Below are 26,442 nucleotides of genomic sequence, written 5' to 3' on the forward strand. Positions count from 1 at the left end.
AGAGTGACCTTCCAATATGGTCTTTCTGTTCAGGAAGAGGCAGACTGGAGCACATCTTGAGCAGCTGCCCAGCAGCCCTTGGTCAAGGCCGCTACCACTGGCGCCATGACAAAGTGCGGAAGACAGTGGCCGAGACCATCTCGACTGCAGTGGCCAACACTAAACAAACCCGCAGCCTCCGAATAATACCTTTTCCTGAAGGCTGGAGAGAAGCCCCGGCCACAACCAACACCAACAGCTGGCCTTCTCTTGCCGGCACCAGACTGGGAACTGCGAGTCAACTGGGTTAGGCAGCTCAAGTTCCCAGAGCACATAACATCAACTTCCTTGAGACCAGATGTGGCATCTGCCTCCTCTAAACAAGTCCTCCTACTGGAATTAACAGTCCCCTGGGAAGACCGCATGGAACAGGCCAATGAGCGCAAACAGCTCAAATACCACAAGCTCACTGAGGAATGCCAAAGGAGAGGCTGGAAAGCCTGCTGTGAGCCAATAGAGGTGGGATGTTGAAGCTTTGGAGCCCGTTCCCTCTGCAAAACCTACTCTATGCTTGGCATCACAGGAGTTGCGAAGAATAGAGCCATCAGATCCAGCAGAGGCTGCAGAGAGAGCCTCTCGGTGGATCTGGATCAAAAGGTCCGAGAAGTGGGCCAATACTGCTGGGACACAAGTCTGACCAGCCTTGGCTGGCTTGCCTGAAGGAAGATGTCTGATGCTGAGAGACCCAAAACACTCAATGATTTCAGAAAACATCACTGATGTGTCCCAGAGCATCCATGTATCGGGAAAAAATAAATAAATAAAATAAATATATATATATATATATATATATATATATATATCTACCCGGCCTCTGTAGAAAGTATTACCGTCCTCAGACATGCGTCCCTCAGACAAAAATAGTCCACAGAAGCATACATACATTGCAGTAGGTCCTACACAAAGTCAGGTCTACGTTGCTGAATATATTGTAGCTATCCTTTCCAGTTTTCCTTGAATTTGTCAACTTCCAGTCTAAGAGATCAATCATTCCATATTATAAATGTTTAACATTACATCCATCCATTCATCAACAGTAGGCACCAGATCCTGGCGCCATCTCTTGGTTATTGCCTTTTTACCAGCCAAAACCATAATCCTCAGTAATTTACCATCTTGTTTATTTTTCAAATTCAAAGTCTTTAATAATACAAAATACAAAATCTTAAAACTAGTTGGAATCTTAGTTCCAAAGACCTCCCCTATTATTTTTGCTATCTCTACCCAATATTGATGAATCAAGGGGCAACCCCAGAATATGTGGAAGTGATCTGCTTTAGCTTCCCCACAGGATCGCCAGCATTTGGTGTCCCCGTGTTTCCTCTGTGCCGGTGTCGCAAAGAACCTTATGGTATTCTTCCATCCATACTCCCTCCAAACCAATGAATTTGTAGTTTTCCACTGGTAATTGCTTATCTCCTCCCATTCCTCTCCTGACAAATCTATGTTAGCTTCCCTCTCCCATTTTTCTTTTACATATTCTGTGCCATCTGCCTTCAGATCCTCTATTGCCTTATAGAGTCTGGCGATTGCTTTCCGCTGTACCTTGGAGCTACATGCATCCATTAAAACCTGTATGATGCCTGACCATGGTGTTCAAATGTTTTTTTCTTTGTCAAACCAGTACTATAGTATTTGTTTGTGAAAAACATTTGATATGAAATGTTTAATTCGCGAATTTTTTTTAACGTAATTTACGTAGTTTGTTTACTTCCAAGTTTGTTTCTTTTTAACTTCCTTACCGGAGCAGCATGTGCAGCATCTCTGCACTGTGACTACAGAGCAGCACAATACTGAGTGAACTAATATTAAGGTAGAAAGTTTCACTGTTAAAAGTTCCTTGACAGTTGATTGAGAAAGTGAAAGACATTAGATTTATTTTGAAAAGCTGACTTTTAAGCAAAACAACAGGTTGCCATGTTGGCTGACCAGGAGCCACTAAGCTGGAGGAAATACTTAGTAATATATAATAATATCTTTCTCTCTTTCCATGGCTCTCCTGTATACTGTGTGTGTGTGTGTGTGTGTGTGTGTGTGTGTGTGTGTGTGTGTGTGTGGCTGTCCTCTGCTGTGTCTGTCCTTTGCTCTTCCTGGTCCGGGGCTCGGGGGCTGGGGCCTTCTCTGTCCCGCCGGGTTGGGGGGGTGGTGGTGGTGGTGCTGGGCCCTGCTCCAGCTGGTCCTGGCTTGGCAGCTTGGGTCGGGGCCTGGGGCTCTGTGCCCTTTATCCTTTTCTTGTGGGCCCCTTTGGCCTGAGGGGAGGGGGTCTTCTCTCCGTCTGGTGCCTTCCAGGTTTGGGCGTGGCTCTCTTGGGTGGTTTGCCGGGGCCTCCCCGGATTTGGGGGGCTGCTGGGTGCCGGAGTGGCATCGTCTGGGCCTGACGGCCTCGGGCCCCGGGGTGGTGCTGCAGCCCCCCCCACAACAGTTCCAACCATACCCAGTGGACAAACCACACGCCCGCGCGCGCACACACACGCACATAAACACACACACTCCTCCAGTTGTTGTTGTTTGTTTTGTTTTATTGCCAACTTGCAAATTTATAGTCCTGCTTGAAAGTCGTGTGACTGTCCAGATAGAGCTGCTCAGGCTGGCTTAATCTCATCCATCCATCCATCCATTGGCTACCGCTTTATCCGGGGCCGGGTCGCGGAGGCAGCAGTCTGAGCAGAGTTGCCCAGACTTCCCTCGCCCCAGACACTTCCTCCAGCTCTTCCAGTGGCACCCCAAGGCGTTCCCAGGCCATAGAGAGACATAGTCCCTCCAGCGTGTCCTGGGTCTGCCCCGAGGCCTCCTACCGGAGAGACATGCCCGAAACACCTCCCTCGGGAGGCGTCCGGGGGGCATCTGAAATAGATGCCCGAGCCACCTCAGCTGGTTTAATCTCATAACAGTTGGAAAATATTTGGATCAGTTTGATAACTGCAAATAATATATGAAGCACTAACAAGGATATTGTAAATTGTCTTTTCTCTGAGTTGTTGTTTAATATTTGCACATCTTGCTCCACACTACATCTATATAGGACTGCACTGGAAGGTCCTCTCCGGTTATGTAACACGTTACGATCTTGAGTCCTGGCAGGACGCGGCTCAATGTTTACATGGTCGCACCGCGTGGTGAGTCGAAGCGCCGCGCCCCTCCTCCTTCCCTCCCGAGTCTGGCAGCGACGCGCTGACGTCACGCCGACGTCAGGGTGTCGGGCTGGAGAGTTGACGGTGATGGCGACGACGGCTCTGAGTTGGAAGGGGACGCGGTGGTAGCTGGCCGCGGCTCGGATATGACTCATGTCTGCCTGACCCAGCTCGCTTTGCTGCTCGGTACCTGCACGGGCTTCGGATGAATCTTCGGCTGCCGACTTCTCCGTGCTGGTTTTGGCCGGTGAGTCCGCCGGCGGGCGGCCGTGGCTCGCAGTGTTTTGACAGAGGCCTCGGCGCTGGGGTCCGCCCTCCATCTCACAACAACAAAAACAGCGGCTGCGCTAGCCACGGCGGCTAATGCCTGTTAACCAGCTTACTCACTAACCGCGTTATCTCACAACTACCAAACACCGACCACCGCAGGGAGTCAACACGACACCCCTCCTTGCTGTAACGTAAATGTAAATACCGGCGAGGTGCCGTTGGAATACGGATTTAGAGTCGAGGTTCAGCCGGTGGATTCACTTAACGGTGCAGCTAGTTGTTGTTCGCGAGCTCGCGGCTGACGTGAGCTTGATAAAACGTTTCTAAACCCCTCGAACAGAGAAACACGAGCAGCTGTCAGGTTTCCACTCACTACCTGCTTATGTTCCTGTATTTACACATGTATTTGGCTGTGTGGCCAACCTGTTGGAGGAACAGGCTAAGCTAGCCAGCAACTTTTCCCTTTGGTAACAAATGATTTTCCTCCATCTGTTTCTCAGTTAACGTCCTTTTGCGACACGTTTGACTTCTATCATATGCACGTTTTTCTTATGCATACTTAGTCACGTCATGTTTCTGTAAACTCCGGGTAGTTTGACATGCAAAGTCATGCATTGTTTGCTTTGAACAACATCATTTTGCAAGTATACGTGATTTCAGGGCTTTATAAATCAAGAAATGCACATCTGTCTTTCATGTTTCCTTCCTGAAATCACCATTAAATCTGGTTTATGTAAAGAATAATCACCGAATGAGCATAAACTGACTGAATAGACTCATTCAAATAACGACGAAGCTTAAATAGCCACATAATACTATTGTGACTTACTACAGCTTCTGACTGTAATTAGACACATTCTGATTTGAAAGCTATGAAGCTATTATAGAGACACAAATGCAGCTCTAAATTCTCCACATAGTTTGAATACGTGGCCAAAAAGAACAGCAAAAAAGGACGTCATAGATGTAGGGAATTACCTGAAAGATATTGCTGTGGAAAGCATTTTGATTTTTCTGCAGCAGTGAATTTGTTTCTGTCTTCAATATTTTGTTTTGTGTGATTGCTGAGTTATTCTGTGGCTAAATTTCAGTTGTTTTGCATCTCAAAGGAGTTTGTGTTACATTTTTGTCTCCCAATTTTAACTTTATTTTATCTACCCTTGTACGTTATTTTTTCTTAAATTAAGAGTTTATTCAGTTAACTTATATTCTTGATGATTCAACTATCTGCCTAACTTGACTTTTTTGATTTCCAGAGTATCCAGTGCATTGTGTGCACCTTTTAACATTTTTATATTAGCCGAATCAAAAAAATCATCTTAAAACTAATTATGAGTTAATCCTGATTTGTGTTTGTAATTTGCTACAAAGCACAGGTTGTTTGCTATTGTAGGTCACAGCCTCTGTTAGTATTTTTCTTTCACAAACCACTGAGGAGTTCTGGTGTCAGTGAAGTTGCAGCCTGTCGTATGTGTTGGCCCGTCATGGGATAGGAGTAACGTGAAAGCTCTGACTCTTCCTGAGCTGAGCTGTGGCCACGGGTCCTGAGCCCGCTGAGTTCAAAAGAGCCGTGTGCTGGGCAGATACGCTTTATCAAGTCACACCAGCAGTAAAAGCTGGACTCCCCACTCAGTGAAGTACCCCCCCCCCCCACAACACTCCCCTCAGACTGCACGATGCTCAGGCCCTCCTCCAGTGTAGTCTCCCCCTGGTCCGCGGGTATCTGAAATCAACCCAGGAAGTGTATGGAGCTCCTGAGCTGCCCGCTGCCCATTCACTGACCCTCTTAGATCAGGTTTCAGCCTCTGTCGGAGTGGCTGACCTTTACAACTGTTCCTGGGCTTATATGCTCACAAGATCCTCAACAGGTTGCTTGATTTTACAAGACATGGGAGGCAATACTTACAGAAAGCTTTATTGTACACTCTCACTTTACCTGACTGAAATGTTGGGAGCTATCAATGCTCTTGGTCAGCTGCCTCAAGGACACCTGGGTCAGGAAATTCAAAACATCATAGCAGCCGATTGTTATAAGTGTGTGTGTGTGTGTGTGTGTGTGTGTGTGTGTGTGTGTGTGTGTGTGTGTGTGTGTGTGTGTGTGTGTGTGTGTGTCTGTGTGTGTGTGTGTGTGTGTGTGTGTGTGTGTGCTTGAGCAGCTTTCAGGGCAACAATTGTCTAGCAGCTTCACTTCAAATTGTACATCTTTGTACACTGCAGTATCTTCAATACGGTCGTCAAGAGACGACTGAGACTGTCTGTTGATGACATGATTAAAATGACTATTTGTGTTTATCTGGAAGTTACACCATTGGCTCACGTGACTGGACTTCAATGATTGTGTTACGAGAAACATCCCAGCTCAGTGTCAGTTGTATCTCTGAGCTCACATGAAGCCACTGCGACCACTGGGACGTCTATATTTGCCAGGGAATCAAAAGAGCTTTTGTTGCTTGCATGTTTCCATAAAGTCGTCTGCAGAATGCAGAGAACCTTGTAAGGATAAACCTTTGTTCACTATTTGGTTTGTTTTCCACAGATTTCCATGTCTGACTTGTGAGAGATTCCAAACAGGATCATCAGGACTGCTTCTCACCAGTCGTCTGTCGTGAGTCCAACAATGTTTTCAACTATTTCATATGATGTTTTCAGACATATTCATGAACTGTAACCACCAGTGCTTCTCCTGATTTGGATGCAGCCGACTTACTGGAAGCCTGAATCTTGCTATTGAAGGCCATGGCTTCCCCTGTACTACCATTTCATGTTGGATTGATTCGCTATTGAACATTTTGAACATGACTGCCCAACCAAGGGCTCACAAACTAATAGTCGATGGTTCTGCCTGGAACCATTCTCTGAGAAAGCATCTCCACATCCTGTTGCTCATTTACAATGTTACATGTACAGCTTGTCGACGGCTTGACCAGCAGCACACTGGTGTGGAGGAGGGGCTACGGTCAGTTGTGGGCTGAGTCGTCCCTGAGGACTTGTTCTGATGTTGCAGATGAGGCATCAACTTTAGGAAAATGCAGGAATTCCATGAATCATAAAGATATATCTGTGCCCCACTGGGAGCCCATGGTGAAAAAAAGCAAGGAAATTAGTTTATTGGAGAATAAGGAGGAACATGCACAGAGGTTCCTTGCTTAAGTGAAACCAGGGAAATTGCAGCTTGTGGTTGGTATCTGAACCCCACAGTGACAAGTAAACATGCAGTTATGTTGGAGGGCTCCAGAAAACTCCCACTTTTACTTTTGTTTCATGTCAAGAGTCTTTGGGAATCTTTGTTAGCGCTTGTTGTCTGAGGTAAATCTCCCAAATAGGTGTCTTGCTGAAGTGAATGGCTCTGTTATGTATGTATGTGTATGTATGTATATATATATATATATATATATATATATATATATATATATATATAGTTGAATCAGCGAAGCTTAAGCACATTTTTGATTTATTACACTGGAAAGGAAATGTAACCTCACCCACACATACGTTTTCCACAGCGCTTCATCCACTTCAGGGTATTCAGGGTTGAAGCAGGTCCCAGCCAACATGTGACAGTCACACTCACACCGACAGGTCTGTTCACAGACGGAAAGGACATGAAGTATGTGCTGACTGCATCACTGGAAAAACTCAAACCTTCTGTCTTGTATTATTTATTCTTGGAGCTTTTAAGTTTGAAACATCCAAAATGCACCATCTCAAAATATTCACATTTTTCTTCTTTTTTTCAGTTGTTATTGGAACGCCATACTGTTACAGTTACAATTTGTAAGATGCTGGAAAAGATGGATGTTATACAAAACTAAATTTGCCAAGAAAATGACTTCAAGACTGTTAATAAAATAGATCATCCATTCTTAAAAATGTGCTACTATTGTTCACAGTATCTGCATACAAAGTGGGAAATATTGCAACAGTCGGGTGTATGTTCTTCTCATGATTCTTGATATACACATTATTTAGTCCTCCTTTCTTTAATTCAGATTTTTGATTATGAGCAGGGGATAATTGACCAAAATGTTTTGTGTTATTCTTACAGCCTCACTGGATAAGACCATGCAGCGTATAATTACTCTCTCTCTTTTTTTGTGCAGACGGATCCAGGCCCAGTTTTCTCATTGGGTGACCCACACTCCTTCACAGGGGCCATGGTAAAGTATTTTCCCTTCATGCATGCTTTGTTTTATAACTGCTGTGTGTCCTGTGACTCAGCTACAGTCTGCAGACTGGAGCTCGCCATTGATTTTTCACTTTTAATCAGCACTGTTTTCCACTGAAGCAGACCGTTGTGTCAATCGCTGCAGTGTAGAAGGTCCTCTGAGGCTGCTCTTGAAGCAAGGCAGTTTTCAGTGTCCCCCGGCAGATAACTGTTTAGTGTGGTTGCGTCATGACATAACCGCCGGATCGGATGTTTTGGCTCTTTGATCCATGTGACTGTGTTTCATTCTTGGCATGCCGCTGCGGGGCAGCTGGCCTCGGCACAGTGTTGGTCTGACCGTGGCTGCTGGGTGTATCAGTACAGCTCCTGCTGAGCCAGCATCACACAGGATGTGCACTGCTGCCCTGCTATCTGCCATCACTCAAACCACCTCCATCTTCGTACACGGACTCGAGTTGTGTTGAACTGTCTGCACAAGGCCATTCCCCACCACCTTTTCACTCTTGAGGAAAAAGCCAAGACTTTTCTTGTGTCGCCGTGCTGAACGCTCCTGTAATGCATCCTTGATCAAATATGTCCCTCTTGCACAAGTGTGCTATGACCTCAAACATTTGGTCATTGCAAAGGAGCATATCTGTAAATAAAGTATTTGTTTTAGACTCTCTTTCTGATGTATGCTGTATATTTAATGCCCTGCCGATTCTATACTTGGAGCTCTATATGTTGTTTTCGTTGGCCTGTTGTACAAGGATGGTTATAGTGAATTTGCCTTGGTTGCACTGTATTACAGTGTGGGAAGGAACAAAGACACGGCCACACAAAGCAGCATAAATGCACGAGTGTTGTGTTGGATTTAAATCAACTCTGTCACAACAGGTGTTTGTGATACTTGAGCCATTTCCTAACAGTCTGGAAGTCACATGATGCAAAGAAGAGGACAAAAATGTGTCTTCCATAGAAACCACTGCTGCAGTGTCCTTGAGCAAAACCTTCTAGCCCCTAAAGCTTGTAGATATGTCTTCAAAGCTGTGGATACTTGGGTGGATGTGCTCGAGTGAGTGGCAGCAGCATCGTGGTAAATAAGACAAATGTGTCAAAGGCCATGTTTAGACTGAAATACTTGTGTGAAAGAAAGATGTGGTGGTTAAAGTTGCCACCGGTCCCATAAAGACTTTAACAAGGCTTCTCTTTGCAGGAGGAGGAGGGGCAGCAGAGCCTGGAGTGCATCCAGGCCAATCGGATATTTCCCAAGAAGTCCCCCGTCCTGGAGGAGGAAAACATGCAGGTAAGTGAGCTGTGTTATCTCGCCGTGTAAAAAGATGGCTATGTGTAAATATGTGGATGAGTCTCCTCTCTGTAATCACTTACATAACCACCATGTGACTTGAGCGCGCTCTCAGTTCTCTCTCTTCACTTTCTGTAGTGGAGAAAAATGAGTGCAGAAACAGTTTGCTAACCAGAGATGTGTTCCTCTTCGAGGCCCAGAGGCAGAGCCTCTGCTCTTCACCGGCTGGTCTCTCAAATACAGGAAACTATTTCCCTTTCTAGTGGTTATCCTCTTTTTTTCTGCTGCATTCAGCTGAAAGCTTGGTTGAAGTGTTTAAAAGGCCGGGAGTTTAAATTTGGTATTTTGAACATGTGATGTGTGTATTTTGAATTGTAGATAGTGTGAAGGTGGAGAGTGGAGACATTAGCCTTCTATAGATTCTACAGATTGTAGGGCCCACGGAGGAAAACTCAAAGTAGAGTGGCGCCCCAAAGTGTCCAAGCAGCTTTAGCCATGTGTGAAAACATCTTCTTCCACTAGCTTTTGTCTACTTTTATATTGTATTTGTTTTCTGTTTTAATTAACACTGTACACTTTTCTACTTCTTTAAGACTGGTGATCCAATGTAATACTGCAATGATAATATGACTTATGAGACTTGCACATTTTCTGCAGCTGAAAATTGACTTTGGGTTCCTTGAAAGCATCTGAAGAGGTTGTGGAGAAGCATCAGGCTCTGTACTGTAAAGCATTAAAATGAGATTTACCAAAAGCTCCTCTTGAGGAAATCCAAGGCAAGTCTTGCCTTGCAATATTTTCTAACTTCTTATTAAAAATGTTCCTCTGTTACATAATATATTGGCATTTTTTAGTATTTATTATGGATTTATCCTGTTTATTTACCCTGACGCTATTGTGCCTCAACACAAATTAAGTTACATTCATCAGGCAGCAGGTCGTCGTTCCCAACCATTTAAAGTTTAGTGAAATTTAGTGACTGAGTCGCATCTGCCCATTAACTGGGATCCAAATTTAAAGTAGGTTAAAGTTTTACTGACTTTAAAATTGCCACAGTGTTGCTGATCCTGTGAACACAAAAACATGTTCATTGAAATAATGAATTTTATCGTGTGTCTGTGTGCCTGCCTCATGACGAGCAGCGATCTGAGTGAGTCTGCGTTGTTTCAAAGGCTTCCTGTGCTGTCGTTACTAGGTGCCCTTTCCCGAGCTGCACGGGGAGTTCACCGAGTATGTGGGCCGAGCAGAGGAGGCCATCATCGCCATGTCCAACTACCGCCTCCACATAAAGTTCAAAGAGTCTGTCGTTAATGTAAGTGTCTCTGGAAAGTTACAGCAAGGTCACAGATGACATTAGAGAGTAGAATCAAGTCCAGCATCTCTATTTGAGGCTGAGTGAAAGTGTGTACTATTGTTTTGTGAATGGAGAGCGATGCAGGCGGATGTGGCAGCACCGCAGTGACCAGGCCATTCGGAGCTGATCTCCACCGACTCTTCATCACCTCTGTTTCTACACCCGCTCCGTTTTCTCTCTGCACTTGCCGTTGCCATGACAGCAGCGGCTCCAGAGGGGATGCATAATAGTCAGGCTCTCTCCCTCCCTCTCCCTCCCTCCCCCTCCCTGTGGGTATCAGCTTTGTTACCCAAATGTGGTCCCTTTGTAGAGAAACATCAGTCTTTAACCATCACAGAGATGTTCACTACACTTCTTCATCCGTCCATCTTTTATGCCGCTTTCTCCAGCTTGAGGCGATCCCAAGACTGGGAGAAAGACAAACACACTCACACCCACAGTCAACTCAGTAAGCTTGTCTTTGGATTGTTGGCGGAAGCTGGAGTGAACCTAAGTTCAGGCAGAACATGGAAACTCCTCACAAGAACCTGTCGCCCACCACCAATCCAAACATGCTTCAAATTGAGAGTGCTACGTTATTTAAAACTCTTTTTATTAGGGAAGCATGTATTCTCTCCACAGACAACTTGAGGCTAGTAGAAGGTGAGAAAAGGAAGCAGTACAAAGTGTTTTTATTCCAGTTGTATAATGTGGGGGTCTGCGTGACGTCATCATCTCATAATAAACTAGTTCTATCTTTAAACCCTCACAATCACTTTATTAATCCCTGGAGAAATTCTTTAGCAACACAGCAGCAACACAATGTTTCCGCTCTAAGCAGCTCCAACCATTGGGACTATTTCCAGGGAGTTTAGCGTGGAGGAGGACATGAAAAGTTGGCTAGCACAGCGCTACGACGCTAGCCTGCTCACTGGCTGCAAACTGGACTGGATTTCCTGACTCATTACTCCACGTCTCATTGAGACCCGCCTCTCTTCAGGAAATCCAGTCCACAGTTTGCAGCCAGCCAGCAGAGCAGCAGCAGGGAAACACTGTGGAGTTCCAGCAACAGTAGAACACAGATGAAGCTTTATGGATCGGAAATCTCCACAGGTTGTATCAGAGCTTTCTGATCTGTGAATTACGTTGGGATCAGAACCTGATACTGGATCGGATCGGCGTCATCCCGACTTTTCGTAATCCCACTACTCAACTATTTAATTTTAGTGCAGAAGCTAATAACTGGGAGTCACACTGCTTATAATAAACAAGTGTATTTCTGTACATTTGGGGGGTATGATGTGTAATTTGGGACTGTGGGGCTCTTATTATGTGCAGTGTGATCTTTCTTATCTACTTACATGTGATTTGCTGCTCTAAAATTAAGCATTTGCCAACATCTGATCGTGAAATAAATTCGCCCTGTGCCTTGGGGAGAGCATATGTTGTTCAGGTCGGCGAGCTGCTTCGCTGCGGACTGACGAGGACGGGGAAGTTGCACAATCACAAATCCTGTGATACAATGTTCACTTTCAGTTCTCTCACTTCCTCCTGTAAAAGAAGTTTAATCATCTACAGATGTGTCTAAAGCATCGACTCATTGTGTTTAAAGTGTTGCAGTGGTCTATGATTGTTTGTTACTGTCAGCAAATCTCAGGAAACAACCACAACTCACTAACTGAGGCTATTGAGTCTGGTCTCTCTGCTATTAAAGAATTTAGTGTGGGGACACACAAAATATTGCTGAAAATACTTGAGTGAGCACCACATTTATTCAGAAACGTATTCCTAACTTGTGCTTTTTTAAAATTTGAAATGGATTTGTTTTTCTTATTTTGGGAAAGTCCTGTTGTATATTAGAATCGTGGCTTTAAAGGGATTTATTGTTTGTCGGTATAAATGAGTTTTAGTCTTAGTTAATGCCTCAATTTCTTCAATTTCCGAGTTTTCTTGGAATTTATTTCAAGTATAATAATACCAAATATTTCTGACCTTCTCTATTTAAATAAACAATTGTTGGCTTACATCTATTTCTGGATGTAAGTGAGATGTTCCCGCTGCTTTTTGGAAACCTGTCAAGATGTTCCTCCCATTTGAATATTGGATCAAATGAGCTGCATTCAGAATCTGCTGTGTCTGTGTGAGCTGGACTGGGTCCACCCACACATGCCCATCTTGGGAAGAGGAGGAAGTATTTCCTCTTGTGGTGCCATGTGCCAGAACAGGGGTCTTTTTTTTATAGAGGTTGCTTTATAAAAATGGGTCCTGAAAGATGCCTATGCCACTTCTCACGCAAAGTTTGTGATCTAAAAAAAAATGCACTTTGCGGGAGAATGTGTGTACAAGTACGTCAACTTTGGACCTTTACGCAGTCACATTTTGGACACGAGGAACCTGGCGGTGCTCATGGTGAGGTGGAGAATTGAAGCCAGATCCATCTCATACAGTTAGTCATCACATATCAAACTTATTGATCCACGTAATCAGAAACAGTCAAGCTGCAGTGTTCTTGATATTTCTTTAGTGAGACATTGCTACTGAATCAGCAACTCAATGTTGATATGTTAAACTTTCATCTGGAAATGACGCAGCGTGGTAGAGAACACTGATTTATTATCAATTGTGACAGCCGTGTGTGCTGGTGTATTGTGGATGCCCTGGTGTACTGTGGATGCCCTGGTGTACTGTGGATGCCCTGGTGCACTGTGGATGCCCTGGTGCACTGTGGATGCCCCGGTGTGGCAGACAGACGACCTCCTCCTCTCCCTCCACCTCCAACTCTCTAGTGACTGAGGATACGAGACAAAGCCTTTTTACAGTCCCTGTTGAAATACTAAAAGTATACATTTAATAAACGGATAACACTGTATTTTATTAGTCTCCACTGTGGTCTTCACCAAAGATGTCTCCTTCCCTCTCCAACACTGCCACATGGTGGCCTTCACAACCACGATAGCCGTTTTTGGTCCCAACGGAGGGCTTGGGTGTCGCCCCCATGATGCCACTCTCCTCTGGGCCTCCACCTTCTACGCGTTTGCAGTCACAGATCTTTGTAGCTCTCACTCTATTTATTGTGGTGACAACTTTCTGTCAACCACTTGTTTTTTTCTTTTATTAGTGAAGCCACGACTGTGTCCACCAAATAATTTCATTTTCCTGGCCTCCACCTCCCCAGTGACTTATTTCAGTCTCCATAAACATTTTTTTTTTTTCCCTGTTTTCCATTTAGCGTGAAATGCCATCAGTCAGCAGGCTGATTAAGATGTAAAAATATTCCTGAGGTACTTTGCATTGACCATTGATGGTAGAATGTGGGTGAGTTGAGCATGGGATATGAACTGTGCAGCCTTCCAGATGGACTATGATCTATAAAAGGAAAGTGTGTGTAGAAGTAGGTGCGCATGGTTTTACTGATCCAAACTTTTTGGGGCACATTCCATTTTTAGCTCTTTAGCACACTGACTCATTTTTTAAATTGTGGGCGGGTCAAAGGAAGGGCCTACCTTAATTAGGATTGGCTAAACCCCTGATGACACTACATAGGGTTTGATTTCTGATTCACTCATTGGAGCACACAGTTGTTAAAATCTGAATCAAGCCAGGGCTCTCCCATCTCTCTAGAGGACAAGAAGTGCTCTCATTCTTGAAGCAATAATCGGACAAATTGAGTTTGGATTTGAAGTTCATGTATCAAAACACTTATAGACTAATTTGATGTTGATTGACTCGGCTCATCACTGGAGCTCCACATAGTTATCCACATTTCACACACACACACACACACCCTCATGCTCACGTCAGACCAAGACATCATTATCCTCACACGTTTGAGCAGAGTTGATGAGGTGTCTTGCATCACATGGCCGGGCTGTCGGAGCTCACCCATCAAGGGCCTATAATGACGACTCTGGATAAACATACTCAGGATATCTCTCTGTTATCTGGGTTGACTTACCATGACATGCGGCCCTGATAAGCATTACCACGAAGCGGGTTTACAACTCAGTAGCTCAACTTATAGGTTTCCCTTCAGCATCACTGTGTGTTCACATAAAAAGAGTGGCAGAGTGCAGCATCTGACCAATCAGACACACGGAGAAACTGTGCAGAGCAGCTGACTTTACCATGGAGGATTAATTATTCTCTGAAAATATATAGTTAAAACACATCCACCAGGCTAAAAGCAACACTGCTGCCACATCTAAAGTCAGAAAGTTGCAGACTTGTTATTGGGTGACTTTGTGAGATTAAACAATATTACTTCATTGGACAATGTATATGGATGGCTCAGTTTTACATTATAACGTGAGAAACATGTCGGGCAGAGCTTCTTCACTGCCGTTCTTTTAGTTTATGTTTTCCATGCATTTGTTTTGAGGCTGAGTTTAATCCATGTGGGCACGGTTTTTGTTGGAATGTTAATTCTTCACACTGACGGCATTCATGCTTCTGCCTTTCTGTCAGATATGACCATTAATGTTACCTCATTATGTCAGATCAACCCTTAAACTGATTTGGGAACAAGTTGAGAACAAAATCATCATATGAAGCCTCAGTGATGAGGCTTTTTTTTTATTATGTCAAAAAGATTGCTCTAAAAACTCTTTTCCTCTCCACTGTGTTCAGCTCAAAAACTGTGTTGTATTTGGTGCTATATAAATAACGTTGAATTGAATTGAAATTGCACCAATCAGGATCATGTAAGAATGGACAAGTCATTTTCCAACATATCTGATTGGTCAGGAGGTGGACCTATAAGTTAACATCCAGATCATAACCTGGTCCGGACCAGGCCAGACGTTCAAAATAGGTTGCCGGGGTGATTTATCCCAGCAAGACGTGAACGGCCGTCGCAGTACAGAAAACCCAGGGTTAATCTTTGAAGTTACCTTGGTAAGAGAAAATCCAGTCATCCTATTGGCCTCAGAGGTGGGTGGTGCTTGGAAGAAGAGTTGGGCTGCTAACACGCGGTCCTGGATTCCTGATGGCCCGTTGGCCCGTTGGGGGTGGAGGTCGGAGGGCAGGGGCAGATTTCTGGCAGCCGATTATAGCTCTCACTTTCATTTTTGTTCTGTCTGCTTTGTTTCTGGACAGAGTTGTTGTGAGGTGTCAGTAAGTACTCTGCAAAGCTGCACAGCATGGAGTGGTTGACTAAACAGTGTACTTTTGTGTGCGTTTCCTCAAGGAGCAGAACTATGCTTGTGCATCCTGTTTAGCACCATGTGCTAACGTTGACACTGGGGGGAAAAAAACTGTTTATCCACACAAAGCACTCAGCCGCCAACCTTTTAATCCACTAACGGCCCTCAGACAGCCGTAACTTTGTCACTCTTGTTGCGTCTCCAAACTGTGTGTGAACCTCTGCTTGAGCCACACCTTATATGACGCCACTTAAATGTGCTTCTAACTAATTAACAGAGCTTAGTCAGAAGCAGCATTAGTATCCCAGCAGTATTCAAAGTATGTTCTTAAGTCATAAGCACTTGGCAACGCTATACTTTGGATTGTATTTGAATATATGAGATAAGACTGCAGCTTTGGGCCAAAAGGGAAATGCAGATCCGAGTTCTTCAAGATCAGGTATTGAGTGTTTTTGTGCTCTCATAGGCACATTTAAGAAGATTATGTATATTCAGAGAACAGGGAGATGTGATGTGAAAAATGAATGGCAACACACCTGGACAAGTAATCTATGCTGTTGGTGTATTTATAGCAGCGTGTTGAATAAGGCTTTGGTTGATACAATCAAATGTTTTAATTAAACTGAATGCTGCTGCACACGTGGATGATTCTTATCATGAGAGTATTACTGTGTTGACCACCACTAATCTTTTTACATAGATTGATGTTTGTGGTCAACAGCTGTACCTGCACTGACTGACCGCATGTTTTTATTACTTTTTATTTTTCTTCAGGTGTTGGAGCATGTGTGAAGTTTAAAACTGTCCTTGAGAGTTTAAGTCAATACAGCTTTGAGAGTTTTATTGTTCTGTCTGCAGGTTCCTCTTCAGCTCGTCGAGAGCGTGGAATGTCGGGATATGTTCCAGCTTCACGTCACCTGTAAGGACTGCAAAGTCGTCAGGTACAACGACCAAAATGCTATTTACTGTTTGGGTGAGGTGTCTAAAACGCAACATAAAAATAGTTCCCAGAGGAAATTATTCAGGAATGACTGAAGTACAGTTGAGTACTATACAGTATAACGGATGCAGTTAATGAAGTAGTCATTTCGGGTTTGATGATAGTCGTTTGGTAAACACCGAACAACACACCACCGTCGGCTGCGCACACATCTGGTCGCTTCAAAATCTGCAGAAATTGTCTGGAATTCCTTCGTTTGATGTAATTTATTAAACATATAGATGAAGATAATGCTTACAATGCTGCTAGCTTGCTTAGCCTCTTTAAACCCAGGACTTTGGATAATATAGTAGTTACTTGCCATTTACTGCAAATAAATGTACGTTTACAGCCATTGCACTGCTTCCTAGATACTTTCTATCATTCACAGCTGCTTGCATGCATAGTAATACCTTCAGTAGCACTTTTTTCTTCTCTTCATTTTTGTAGAAAAGCTGTAAAGACTCACTTTGTCACAGCTCATTGTAATATTGCAGTTTTTATAGTTTTTGGTGTTTTCTCTTTTATTGATTGCCACTGCAATAACTAAAGTTGAAAAATGTCCACTGTACACCGAAAAGTCGGGCTGAAGACATTAGTCCAGTCTGCTGTAATGGCACTGCCTGCTTTTAGAACTGGAAACCTGTTTGAGAAAAAAAGACAATATTTCATCTAGATATTGCAGCGTAAGATAATTATAACTCAAGGTCATTGACTTTATACGGACTGGGTTCTCTGAAAACAGAAAGATCTGATGGATATGGAAGGAAATACTCAAGCAAATAGTTCAGTTGGTGTTTATGGGAAAGTGAATATGTTGTGTCACGTAAGCTGATGTGGATATTGCAATGTGTGCTGTGCAGGTGTCAGTTCTCCACCTTTGAGCAGTGTCAGGTGTGGTTGAAACGGCTGAATGCAGTGGTGCACCCCCCCTCTCGTCTGGAGGACCTTTTCTCCTTCGCCTTTCATGCCTGGTGCATGGAGGTGTACGCTGGGGAAAAGGAGCAGCACGGCGAGCTGTGCAGACCGGGTACACACACACACACACACACACACACACACACAGGTTCCTGTTATCTGACTTCTGGGCTCTTCCTGTAGGTGAACACGTGACGTCGTGGTTCAAAAACGAGGTGGAGAGGATGGGCTTCGACACTCAGAATGCCTGGAGGATATCTGACATCAACAGCAAGTTCAGGTGAACGTAACTTCCATTCATGTGTTGACGTCCCTCACTTGTAGCTCCCAGATAGCTACGTCCTGTGCTTTCATTGGCAAACAGCGCAGGTCAGAGCTCGGTTTGGACAGCGGGCGGTTGTGTTTTTGTACTCCATGGTGCTGAACAGATAAGCGTCCAGCCCTGGATTAGGTGTCTATAGACAGAGGCTTTTGTTGAGCCATCACAGCCCTTGTTGGTGCTCCCTACTCTTGTTCAACGTTGCTCTTTGTGCTGCCAGGCTTTGTCCCAGCTACCCACAGCAGCTCTTGGTGCCAGCCTGGATCACTGACAAGGAGCTGGAGAATGTGGCTGCCTTCCGCTCGTGGAAGAGGTTTCCTGCAGTGGTTTACAGGTCAGCCTGCTTGTTTATTGTAGCACAGATATGAAAAGCATCCTTATGTGAAGGAAGTGATGTCATCATTAGATCAAGTCTGTGAGGCTCTGTATTAGTGCCCCTGCAGAAACATGCAACATGTGGCGACAACAGTGCTGATTCTCCAGTCTGCAGTGAGTCTGAATGGCTGCTTGGTTAGCGCTGACCTCCAGTCTGGCTTGAAGCAAACAACTCAAATCACAACACACAAATTGGTGTGTATGTAGGTGGATTTTTTCAACAGTGACATGGCGACATCTATCTATTTGTTAGAGCTAAATTGTGTCAAGGCGGAGGCCATGAAATGCAACATGAGCGAGCACTGGCAACCTCAAAAGGAAGCATGTTTTAACAGGAAGGTAAAATAAATGCTGTTCGTCCCAAAGTTTAAAGTTATAGGAGCAAAATGAACCAAATAAAATACAACTCATATATAGAAAGCACAAGACACAGTGAATTCTTTTTACAACTCTTTAAAAAGGCGCACCTGAAATACAACTTGCACACTTCAGTAGTGGCACAATATATCCTGGTACCACAAACTATAGCTATTATTAATATCTGTATCATATTTAGAAATTAAACTAGATCATGGATGTAATGGTATAGTTTATGCATTTCATGCAGCTGTTGCACACAAAAACCAGTGTTGCATTTTTCAGGGGGGGGTTCAGTAAAATGTACCACAAATGAACGATGTATGTTCTATATGTGCTTTGAATGCACTCTGCAAATTGTAGCTGGCAGTCAGTGGCTGTTTTCCTGCAGTAAATAAGATTGAATATGAAACTAGCAGTCTTTATTATGCTGTCTGGCGCACAGACACCAGACGACCGGAGCAGTGATTGCCCGTTGCGGCCAGCCGGAGGTCAGCTGGTGGGGCTGGAGGAACTCTGACGATGAGCACCTGGTTCAGTCCATCGCCAGAGCGTGTGCCGTGGACGGCAACTCCCGCAGGCACCTCGCCAACGGCAGCTACACCAACAGTTCTGACCTGCCCGACACCGATTTTGGTAGGAGCTCACAGTGTGTCGACGAGCTGTATACACCCCCTCACAGCTCGAGACTCAACATCGCACTTAGATATTTGTTGTGTTGTTATCTGCACGAGTCTGCAGCAGACGCTGTTGTGCAATCTGACATGCCCAGGCTCGTCCGGAGCAGCAGACGTTTACTGCAGACTCTCCGTTTACATTCACTTCTGTTCAGCTAAAGTTTGTCAGTGGGCTCCAACAAATCTCCATCATATGAAGATGTATTACATTGTTTAAGTTGTTGGCTGTCTTTGTGTCCGTGTCTTTCAGAATCGTCCATGACCAACAGCTCAGAGGCGGAGACTTTGGCCATCCAGCCTCACAAACTACTCATCCTGGATGCCAGATCGTACGCTGCTGCTGTAGCAAACAGGGCCAAGGGGGGCGGCTGTGAATGCCCAGGTAGGTACATCAGAAGGAGGTGGGCCAGTGCTACAGATTCAGCAGCTCAGATGTGATTGTTCTCCATGCTTAAATTAAAGCCTTTTCTTTAACCATTGCTTGCCTCTGACTTCAGAGTACTACCCGAACTGTGAGGTGGTGTTTATGGGAATGGCCAACATCCACTCCATCCGCAAGAGTTTCCAGTCTCTGCGTTTCCTCTGCACTCAGATGCCTGATCCAGCCAAGTATGTTTTCATTCGCCTCCAATTGGGCCTTATTTCCTCATAACAACACAAGCCTGCAGGCTAAAGCGATTATGCCTAAAGCTATCATATCTCTGGTGCAGTGACTGGAGGTAACTAGTAATCACAGCTGTGTTTTGGCCTTGGCCATACATCTGTGCCTGATTTAGAAAGCCTGGTCCAACCCCAGGTGGAGGATCTCGTTCCAATTGCGCTCTGAGACGCTTATGTTACAATACTGTGTAATTGAATTAGGCTGGCTTAAGAGAACAGGGTTGAACTTTGTTAAGAGATTGAATTAGGAGACAATATCAGTCTCCAAACTGTCCTTGCTCAGCATCTTTATCCGGGTTAAACAGAGTGCGTCTATGCACATTTGCTTCTGTGGGATTCTTTATTTTGCTCTTCCTTAAAGGACCCATATTGTGTATATTTCATGTTTCACAGTCCCTCCTCTGCTCATGTGGATAATAATGTAGGTGATCCAGTAGAAACACTCACAACTAGTGAAATTCTAGTATTTCTTGGACTGAGCTGACGTCACCTCATGATGGTGGTTCTCAGCTCCTCCACCTCCTCCACCCTCACGGAGACTGCAGCCCAGCCCACAGCCGCCTCCTCCACCCCCTGGGTGACGTAGCCAGCAGCTCAGCTTGCAGTTGTAGTAATGTACTGACACATCTCGGCCCTCCTTAGTCTTTTATTGTGGGAATAGCAGCAGGTTTCAAGAGGAGCTTCTGAGGAAGTCCAGTTTCAAAGTACCGTAGTTCTGGAAGCTTCTTTGGTGAAGAGTCGCTCACAAACAAACATTGTTTGTGGAAAACAACAACAAGTCCAGCCACATTGGCCACTGTGCTTCTTCTTCCACAAGACAAATAGTGAGGAACCATACTGGTACCTGAAAACACATTTTCTCCTGTGGACATGGAGGTGAAAACACATTTTCTCCTGTGGACATGATGGTGAAAACACATTTTCTCCAGTGGACATGAAGGTGAAAACACATTTTCTCCAGTGGACATGAAGGTGAAAACACATTTTCTCCAGTGGACATGAAGGTGAAAACACATTTTCTCCAGTGGACATGAAGGTGAAAACACATTTTCTCCAGTGGACATGATGGTGAAAACACATTTTCTCCAGTGGACATGAAGGTGAAAACACATTTTCTCCAGTGGACATGAAGGTGAAAACACATTTTCTCCAGTGGACATGAAGGTGAAAACACATTTTCTCCAGTGGACATGAAGGTGAAAACACATTTTCTCCAGTGGACATGAAGGTGAAAACACATTTTCTCCAGTGGACATGGAGGTGAAAACACATTTTCTCCAGTGGACATGAAGGTGAAAACACATTTTCTCCAGTGGACATGAAGGTGAAAACACATTTTCTCCAGTGGACATGAAGGTGAAAACACATTTTCTCCTGTGGACATGAAGGTGAAAACACATTTTCTCCAGTGGACATGAAGGTGAAAACACATTTTCTCCAGTGGACATGAAGGTGAAAACACATTTTCTCCAGTGGACATGATGGTGAAAACACATTTTCTCCAGTGGACATGAAGGTGAAAACACATTTTCTCCAGTGGACATGAAGGTGAAAACACATTTTCTCCAGTGGACATGAAGGTGAAAACACATTTTCTCCAGTGGACATGAAGGTGAAAACACATTTTCTCCAGTGGACATGAAGGTGAAAACACATTTTCTCCAGTGGACATGAAGGTGAAAACACATTTTCTCCAGTGGACATGAAGGTGAAAACACATTTTCTCCAGTGGACATGATGGTGAAAACACATTTTCTCCAGTGGACATGAAGGTGAAAACACATTTTCTCCTGTGGACATGAAGGTGAAAACACATTTTCTCCAGTGGACATGAAGGTGAAAACACATTTTCTCCAGTGGACATGAAGGTGAAAACACATTTTCTCCAGTGGACATGAAGGTGAAAACACATTTTCTCCAGTGGACATGAAGGTGAAAACACATTTTCTCCAGTGGACATGATGGTGAAAACACATTTTCTCCAGTGGACATGAAGGTGAAAACACATTTTCTCCAGTGGACATGAAGGTGAAAACACATTTTCTCCTGTGGACATGAAGGTGAAAACACATTTTCTCCTGTGGACATGAAGGTGAAAACACATTTTCTCCAGTGGACATGAAGGTGAAAACACATTTTCTCCAGTGGACATGAAGGTGAAAACACATTTTCTCCAGTGGACATGAAGGTGAAAACACATTTTCTCCAGTGGACATGAAGGTGAAAACACATTTTCTCCAGTGGACATGAAGGTGAAAACACATTTTCTCCAGTGGACATGATGGTGAAAACACATTTTCTCCAGTGGACATGAAGGTGAAAACACATTTTCTCCAGTGGACATGAAGGTGAAAACACATTTTCTCCTGTGGACATGATGGTGAAAACACATTTTCTCCAGTGGACATGAAGGTGAAAACACATTTTCTCCAGTGGACATAATGGTGAAAACACATTTTCTCCAGTGGACATGAAGGTGAAAACACATTTTCTCCTGTGGACATGAAGGTGAAAACACATTTTCTCCAGTGGACATGAAGGTGAAAACACATTTTCTCCAGTGGACATGAAGGTGAAAACACATTTTCTCCAGTGGACATGAAGGTGAAAACACATTTTCTCCAGTGGACATGAAGGTGAAAACACATTTTCTCCAGTGGACATGATGGTGAAAACACATTTTCTCCAGTGGACATGAAGGTGAAAACACATTTTCTCCAGTGGACATGAAGGTGAAAACACATTTTCTCCTGTGGACATGAAGGTGAAAACACATTTTCTCCTGTGGACATGAAGGTGAAAACACATTTTCTCCAGTGGACATGAAGGTGAAAACACATTTTCTCCAGTGGACATGAAGGTGAAAACACATTTTCTCCAGTGGACATGAAGGTGAAAACACATTTTCTCCAGTGGACATGAAGGTGAAAACACATTTTCTCCAGTGGACATAATGGTGAAAACACATTTTCTCCAGTGGACATGAAGGTGAAAACACATTTTCTCCAGTGGACATGATGGTGAAAACACATTTTCTCCAGTGGACATGAAGGTGAAAACACATTTTCTCCAGTGGACATGAAGGTGAAAACACATTTTCTCCTGTGGACATGATGGTGAAAACACATTTTCTCCAGTGGACATGAAGGTGAAAACACATTTTCTCCAGTGGACATAATGGTGAAAACACATTTTCTCCAGTGGACATGAAGGTGAAAACACATTTTCTCCAGTGGACATGAAGGTGAAAACACATTTTCTCCAGTGGACATGAAGGTGAAAACACATTTTCTCCAGTGGACATAATGGTGAAAACACATTTTCTCCAGTGGACATGAAGGTGAAAACACATTTTCTCCTGTGGACATGAAGGTGAAAACACATTTTCTCCTGTGGACATGAAGGTGAAAACACATTTTCTCCAGTGGACATGAAGGTGAAAACACATTTTCTCCAGTGGACATGAAGGTGAAAACACATTTTCTCCAGTGGACATGAAGGTGAAAACACATTTTCTCCAGTGGACATGAAGGTGAAAACACATTTTCTCCAGTGGACATGAAGGTGAAAACACATTTTCTCCAGTGGACATGAAGGTGAAAACAGATGTGGAACAACAAAAACAGCAGTTCAATGTGAAGCAGCAGAGACTGAGATGTGGGCGTGTCTTGTTTTGGTTTCTCCTCATGTCAATCTTCCTGGAGGCGGGGCTTCTCCAGCTCTGTGACGTCATCAAATAGAATCAAGATGTTGAGCTCCCCCACCAGGTAGAACAGAGAAACATCACTGTGAACTCAAGCTGGAGGGAATCAATGAAAAAACACTTTGGGAATGTTTATGAACCCCAAATAGCACTTTTATCATGTTTAAAGACCAGAAAAGTCCATTTAGTAGAATATGGGACCTTTAATAGACAGTCAGACATATATGTATGTTTTTATGAAAATTGTTTGTAGTTATTTCTGTTCTGAGGTTAATTTTATGTTTAACATTTGGCTGCTCACAGACTGAAATGTCAAGGGTCATCTTCCTCTATCACAGACAATTTCAGGTTCATACACAATAAAAACCACTAGGGCTGCAACTAAAGATTATTTTTATAATTGATTAATTGGTTAAGTATTTGTTCGATTAATTGATGAATTGGTTAAAAAAAAACATTTCAAATTGTAGGACCAGTTGATATTGAATGAACCAAACTTCAAATATGTTGTGATTATTTAAAAGCACATAACTGCACCGATACAAAGATGTATACAATATAAATACATATATGCAAGATAATGATTAAATAAGATTTAATGTACTTCAGGGACCACATACAGTCTAGTTTCATCCTGAGTGACCAGACTGGTCAAATATTGATATAAAAACCTTTAAATTTACACTTCAAAGTTTTCCTTTGTTGTGGTCACAGTGTATGGAATGAAATTGTCTGTATTTTTACAAGATCAAACAGCGGTACGGTAAACCAGAGCCAAATCTGGTGCGTTTCCTCCAGAAAGTCGGTTACAAAGTATGCGGGGCTTAGATTTAAAAACAACACAGAGCTCTGAATAATAACCCAGATAAGATATGATGGGTGAAATATTGACTCATAATTGAAGTAGGTCAGGTGAATGATGGTCAAAGGTCACAATATGTTTTCAGTATTACGTGATCATTACTCAAACTTTGTACACATGAATGAAACTGCTGTAACCAGTTCAACCACTAAGGGGCAGAAAACCTTGAAAACAATCTGCATCTCTATATCTGCTCTGCAAAGTTAATGAAGTTATACTAGTATTCAAATCATCTACATTGACACAAATGTATTTAGCACTCCACTGGGGAAGTTATTCTCTTTTTTCAATTTGTTTTATGGTTTATTTAGACTTTTTCTATTGAAATGAATAGAATTTTGTCATTGCAGTCGCTCCAAAATACATCAAAACATCAATATACAAGAAATTCTAAAAGTGGACATAAATGGGCAGCAGCAACCAGCTGCCCAAATGCTGGCCAAATATAAAAAAAATTATACTATACAATCATAACATCAAGAAAATCTAAAATACAAATTATATAAATGGAGGAAAAACACCTGGGAATTTTGAAAAAATAGACTTTTAATAGTGCGTAATGCATTGTGATGATATTGAATGAACCAAATTGAACCAAAAATGTGGAAGAAAGGTGCCTATTCAAAAGCACACAACTGAACCAATATAGAGATGTATACAATATATATACACATGAATATGATATATACAAAGAGGTATAGAAAATATATACTAAATTCAATTTGACTTCAAAGGCCACATATAGTCCAGTTTCATCTTGAGTGGGCTGGACTGTTAAAATATTGCTATAGTACCCTTTAAATGTACACTTTAAAGTTTTGCTTTGTTGTGGCCACATGATGAAATTGTCTATAATTTTGCAAGATAACACAGTTTCTACTAGAAATGACTACAATCTCAACACAAAGTCAATTTTAATGAGACATTCTGCTGCAAAATACAGTGAAATGTAAAAAAAATAAATCCTTCCTATAAATCCTATATAACCACCTTGCTTGGTGTTTGTGGGGCCGGACTGAAGCTTTTCTGGCTGGTATTTGGCCCACGGGCCTTATGTTTGACTCCTGGTGTCTTAAAGTGGAAGTTAGAGGAGTCACTGCAACACGGAGCTGTGGGAGAGGCTGTCAGCTCATTAAGGTGTGTTAACAGTTCAAACCTCACCGTGCACGACCACGTGCCTGCTCTCACTTGGTCTCCTCTTCCGAGGCTCCAGTGTACACATATTGTAGATGGCTTTGGGCGAGATGTGCACTAATCTTTGGCCATCTTTTTCGATAATTCACCATCCAAATGACGGCTGGAGGCTCACTTCCTTAAACTGCACACTGAAATGGAGCTGCCGCTACTTAAACTGGCTATCGCAGCCAAACGACTGCCTGCATGTCCCCGCCCCCTATCGCAGGACTCACCATGCTCGCGGTTTCCCAACCCAGTGAGTGCAGGACTCTGCTGTGAAGGTGGAGAGCTGCTGCAGTGGTGCATTTGTGTCAGTTAAAGAAAAAAAAAAGGGAGAAAGTTGAAGGAGCGACAACAAGGATTTAGGAATACTAAATGAATGCAGAGGGAACACTGGGAATTAGAAATACACATTTCTGCTGTGTATTTATGTATTGTGACTGCATGCACATAGTGTGTTGATTTGAGCATTTAGTGATGATAGGATTTGTTGTGAGTTTTTTCAGGCTGCTGATGTCTTTCTACTGTTTTTCTCACGTGTCTAGTTGGCTTTCTGCACTGGAAAGCACCAAGTGGCTGCAGCACCTGTCTCTGCTGCTGAAGGCGTCCCTGCTGGTGGTCAACGCCGTGGACAGAGATCAGCGGCCGGTCCTGGTGCACTGTTCCGACGGCTGGGACCGCACGCCTCAAATCATTGCGCTGTCCAAGCTGCTGCTGGACCCTTATTACCGCACTATTGAGGTACACAGGAGGCCTGCTGTCCACACTACACGTTTCCTGCGTTGATGTAAGACGTTCCTGGAGTTTGAGCTGTTGTGACGTCTGCGCAGGGCTTCCAGGTGCTGGTGGAGACGGACTGGCTGGATTTTGGCCACAAGTTTGCCGACCGATGCGGCCACGGGGAAAACTCTGAGGACCTGAACGAGCGCTGCCCTGTCTTTCTGCAGTGGCTGGACTGTGTTCACCAACTGCAGAGGCAGTTCCCATGCTCCTTTGAGTTCAACGAGGCCTTCCTAGTACGTCCAAACCCGACCCTTCCACTCCCATTGCCC

General features: G+C 43.6%; 1 protein-coding gene across 7 annotated transcripts in view; it reads left to right on the forward strand.

The window, feature by feature from the left end:
• Positions 1 to 3,246: 3,246 nt before the first annotated feature.
• Positions 3,247 to 26,442, forward strand: part of mtmr3 (myotubularin related protein 3) — a 35,705-nt gene continuing 12,509 nt past the window's right edge. For 3 of the 7 annotated variants that reach the window (XM_080498864.1, XM_080498867.1, XM_080498869.1), the window contains exons 1-15: positions 3,247 to 3,417; positions 5,977 to 6,045; positions 7,541 to 7,597; positions 8,801 to 8,890; positions 10,086 to 10,202; positions 15,318 to 15,335; positions 16,223 to 16,305; positions 17,207 to 17,373; positions 17,445 to 17,541; positions 17,801 to 17,914; positions 18,758 to 18,948; positions 19,240 to 19,371; positions 19,487 to 19,598; positions 25,936 to 26,131; positions 26,221 to 26,406. In XM_080498864.1, the coding sequence (XP_080354990.1) occupies positions 7,595 to 7,597; positions 8,801 to 8,890; positions 10,086 to 10,202; positions 15,318 to 15,335; positions 16,223 to 16,305; positions 17,207 to 17,373; positions 17,445 to 17,541; positions 17,801 to 17,914; positions 18,758 to 18,948; positions 19,240 to 19,371; positions 19,487 to 19,598; positions 25,936 to 26,131; positions 26,221 to 26,406 (1,506 nt within the window). In that variant the 5' untranslated portion in view covers positions 3,247 to 3,417; positions 5,977 to 6,045; positions 7,541 to 7,594. Of the gene's footprint in view, positions 3,418 to 5,976; positions 6,046 to 6,943; positions 7,020 to 7,540; positions 7,598 to 8,800; positions 8,891 to 9,547; positions 9,667 to 10,085; positions 10,203 to 15,317; positions 15,336 to 16,222; positions 16,306 to 17,206; positions 17,374 to 17,444; positions 17,542 to 17,800; positions 17,915 to 18,757; positions 18,949 to 19,239; positions 19,372 to 19,486; positions 19,599 to 25,935; positions 26,132 to 26,220; positions 26,407 to 26,442 lie in introns of all 7 variants that reach the window. The other 4 variants (XM_080498866.1, XM_080498870.1, XM_080498865.1 and 1 more) reach the window with 3 other exon arrangements.

This window comes from Blennius ocellaris, assembly GCF_963422515.1.
Source record: "Blennius ocellaris genome assembly, chromosome: 7".
Taxonomy (NCBI): Eukaryota; Metazoa; Chordata; class Actinopteri; order Blenniiformes; family Blenniidae; genus Blennius; species Blennius ocellaris.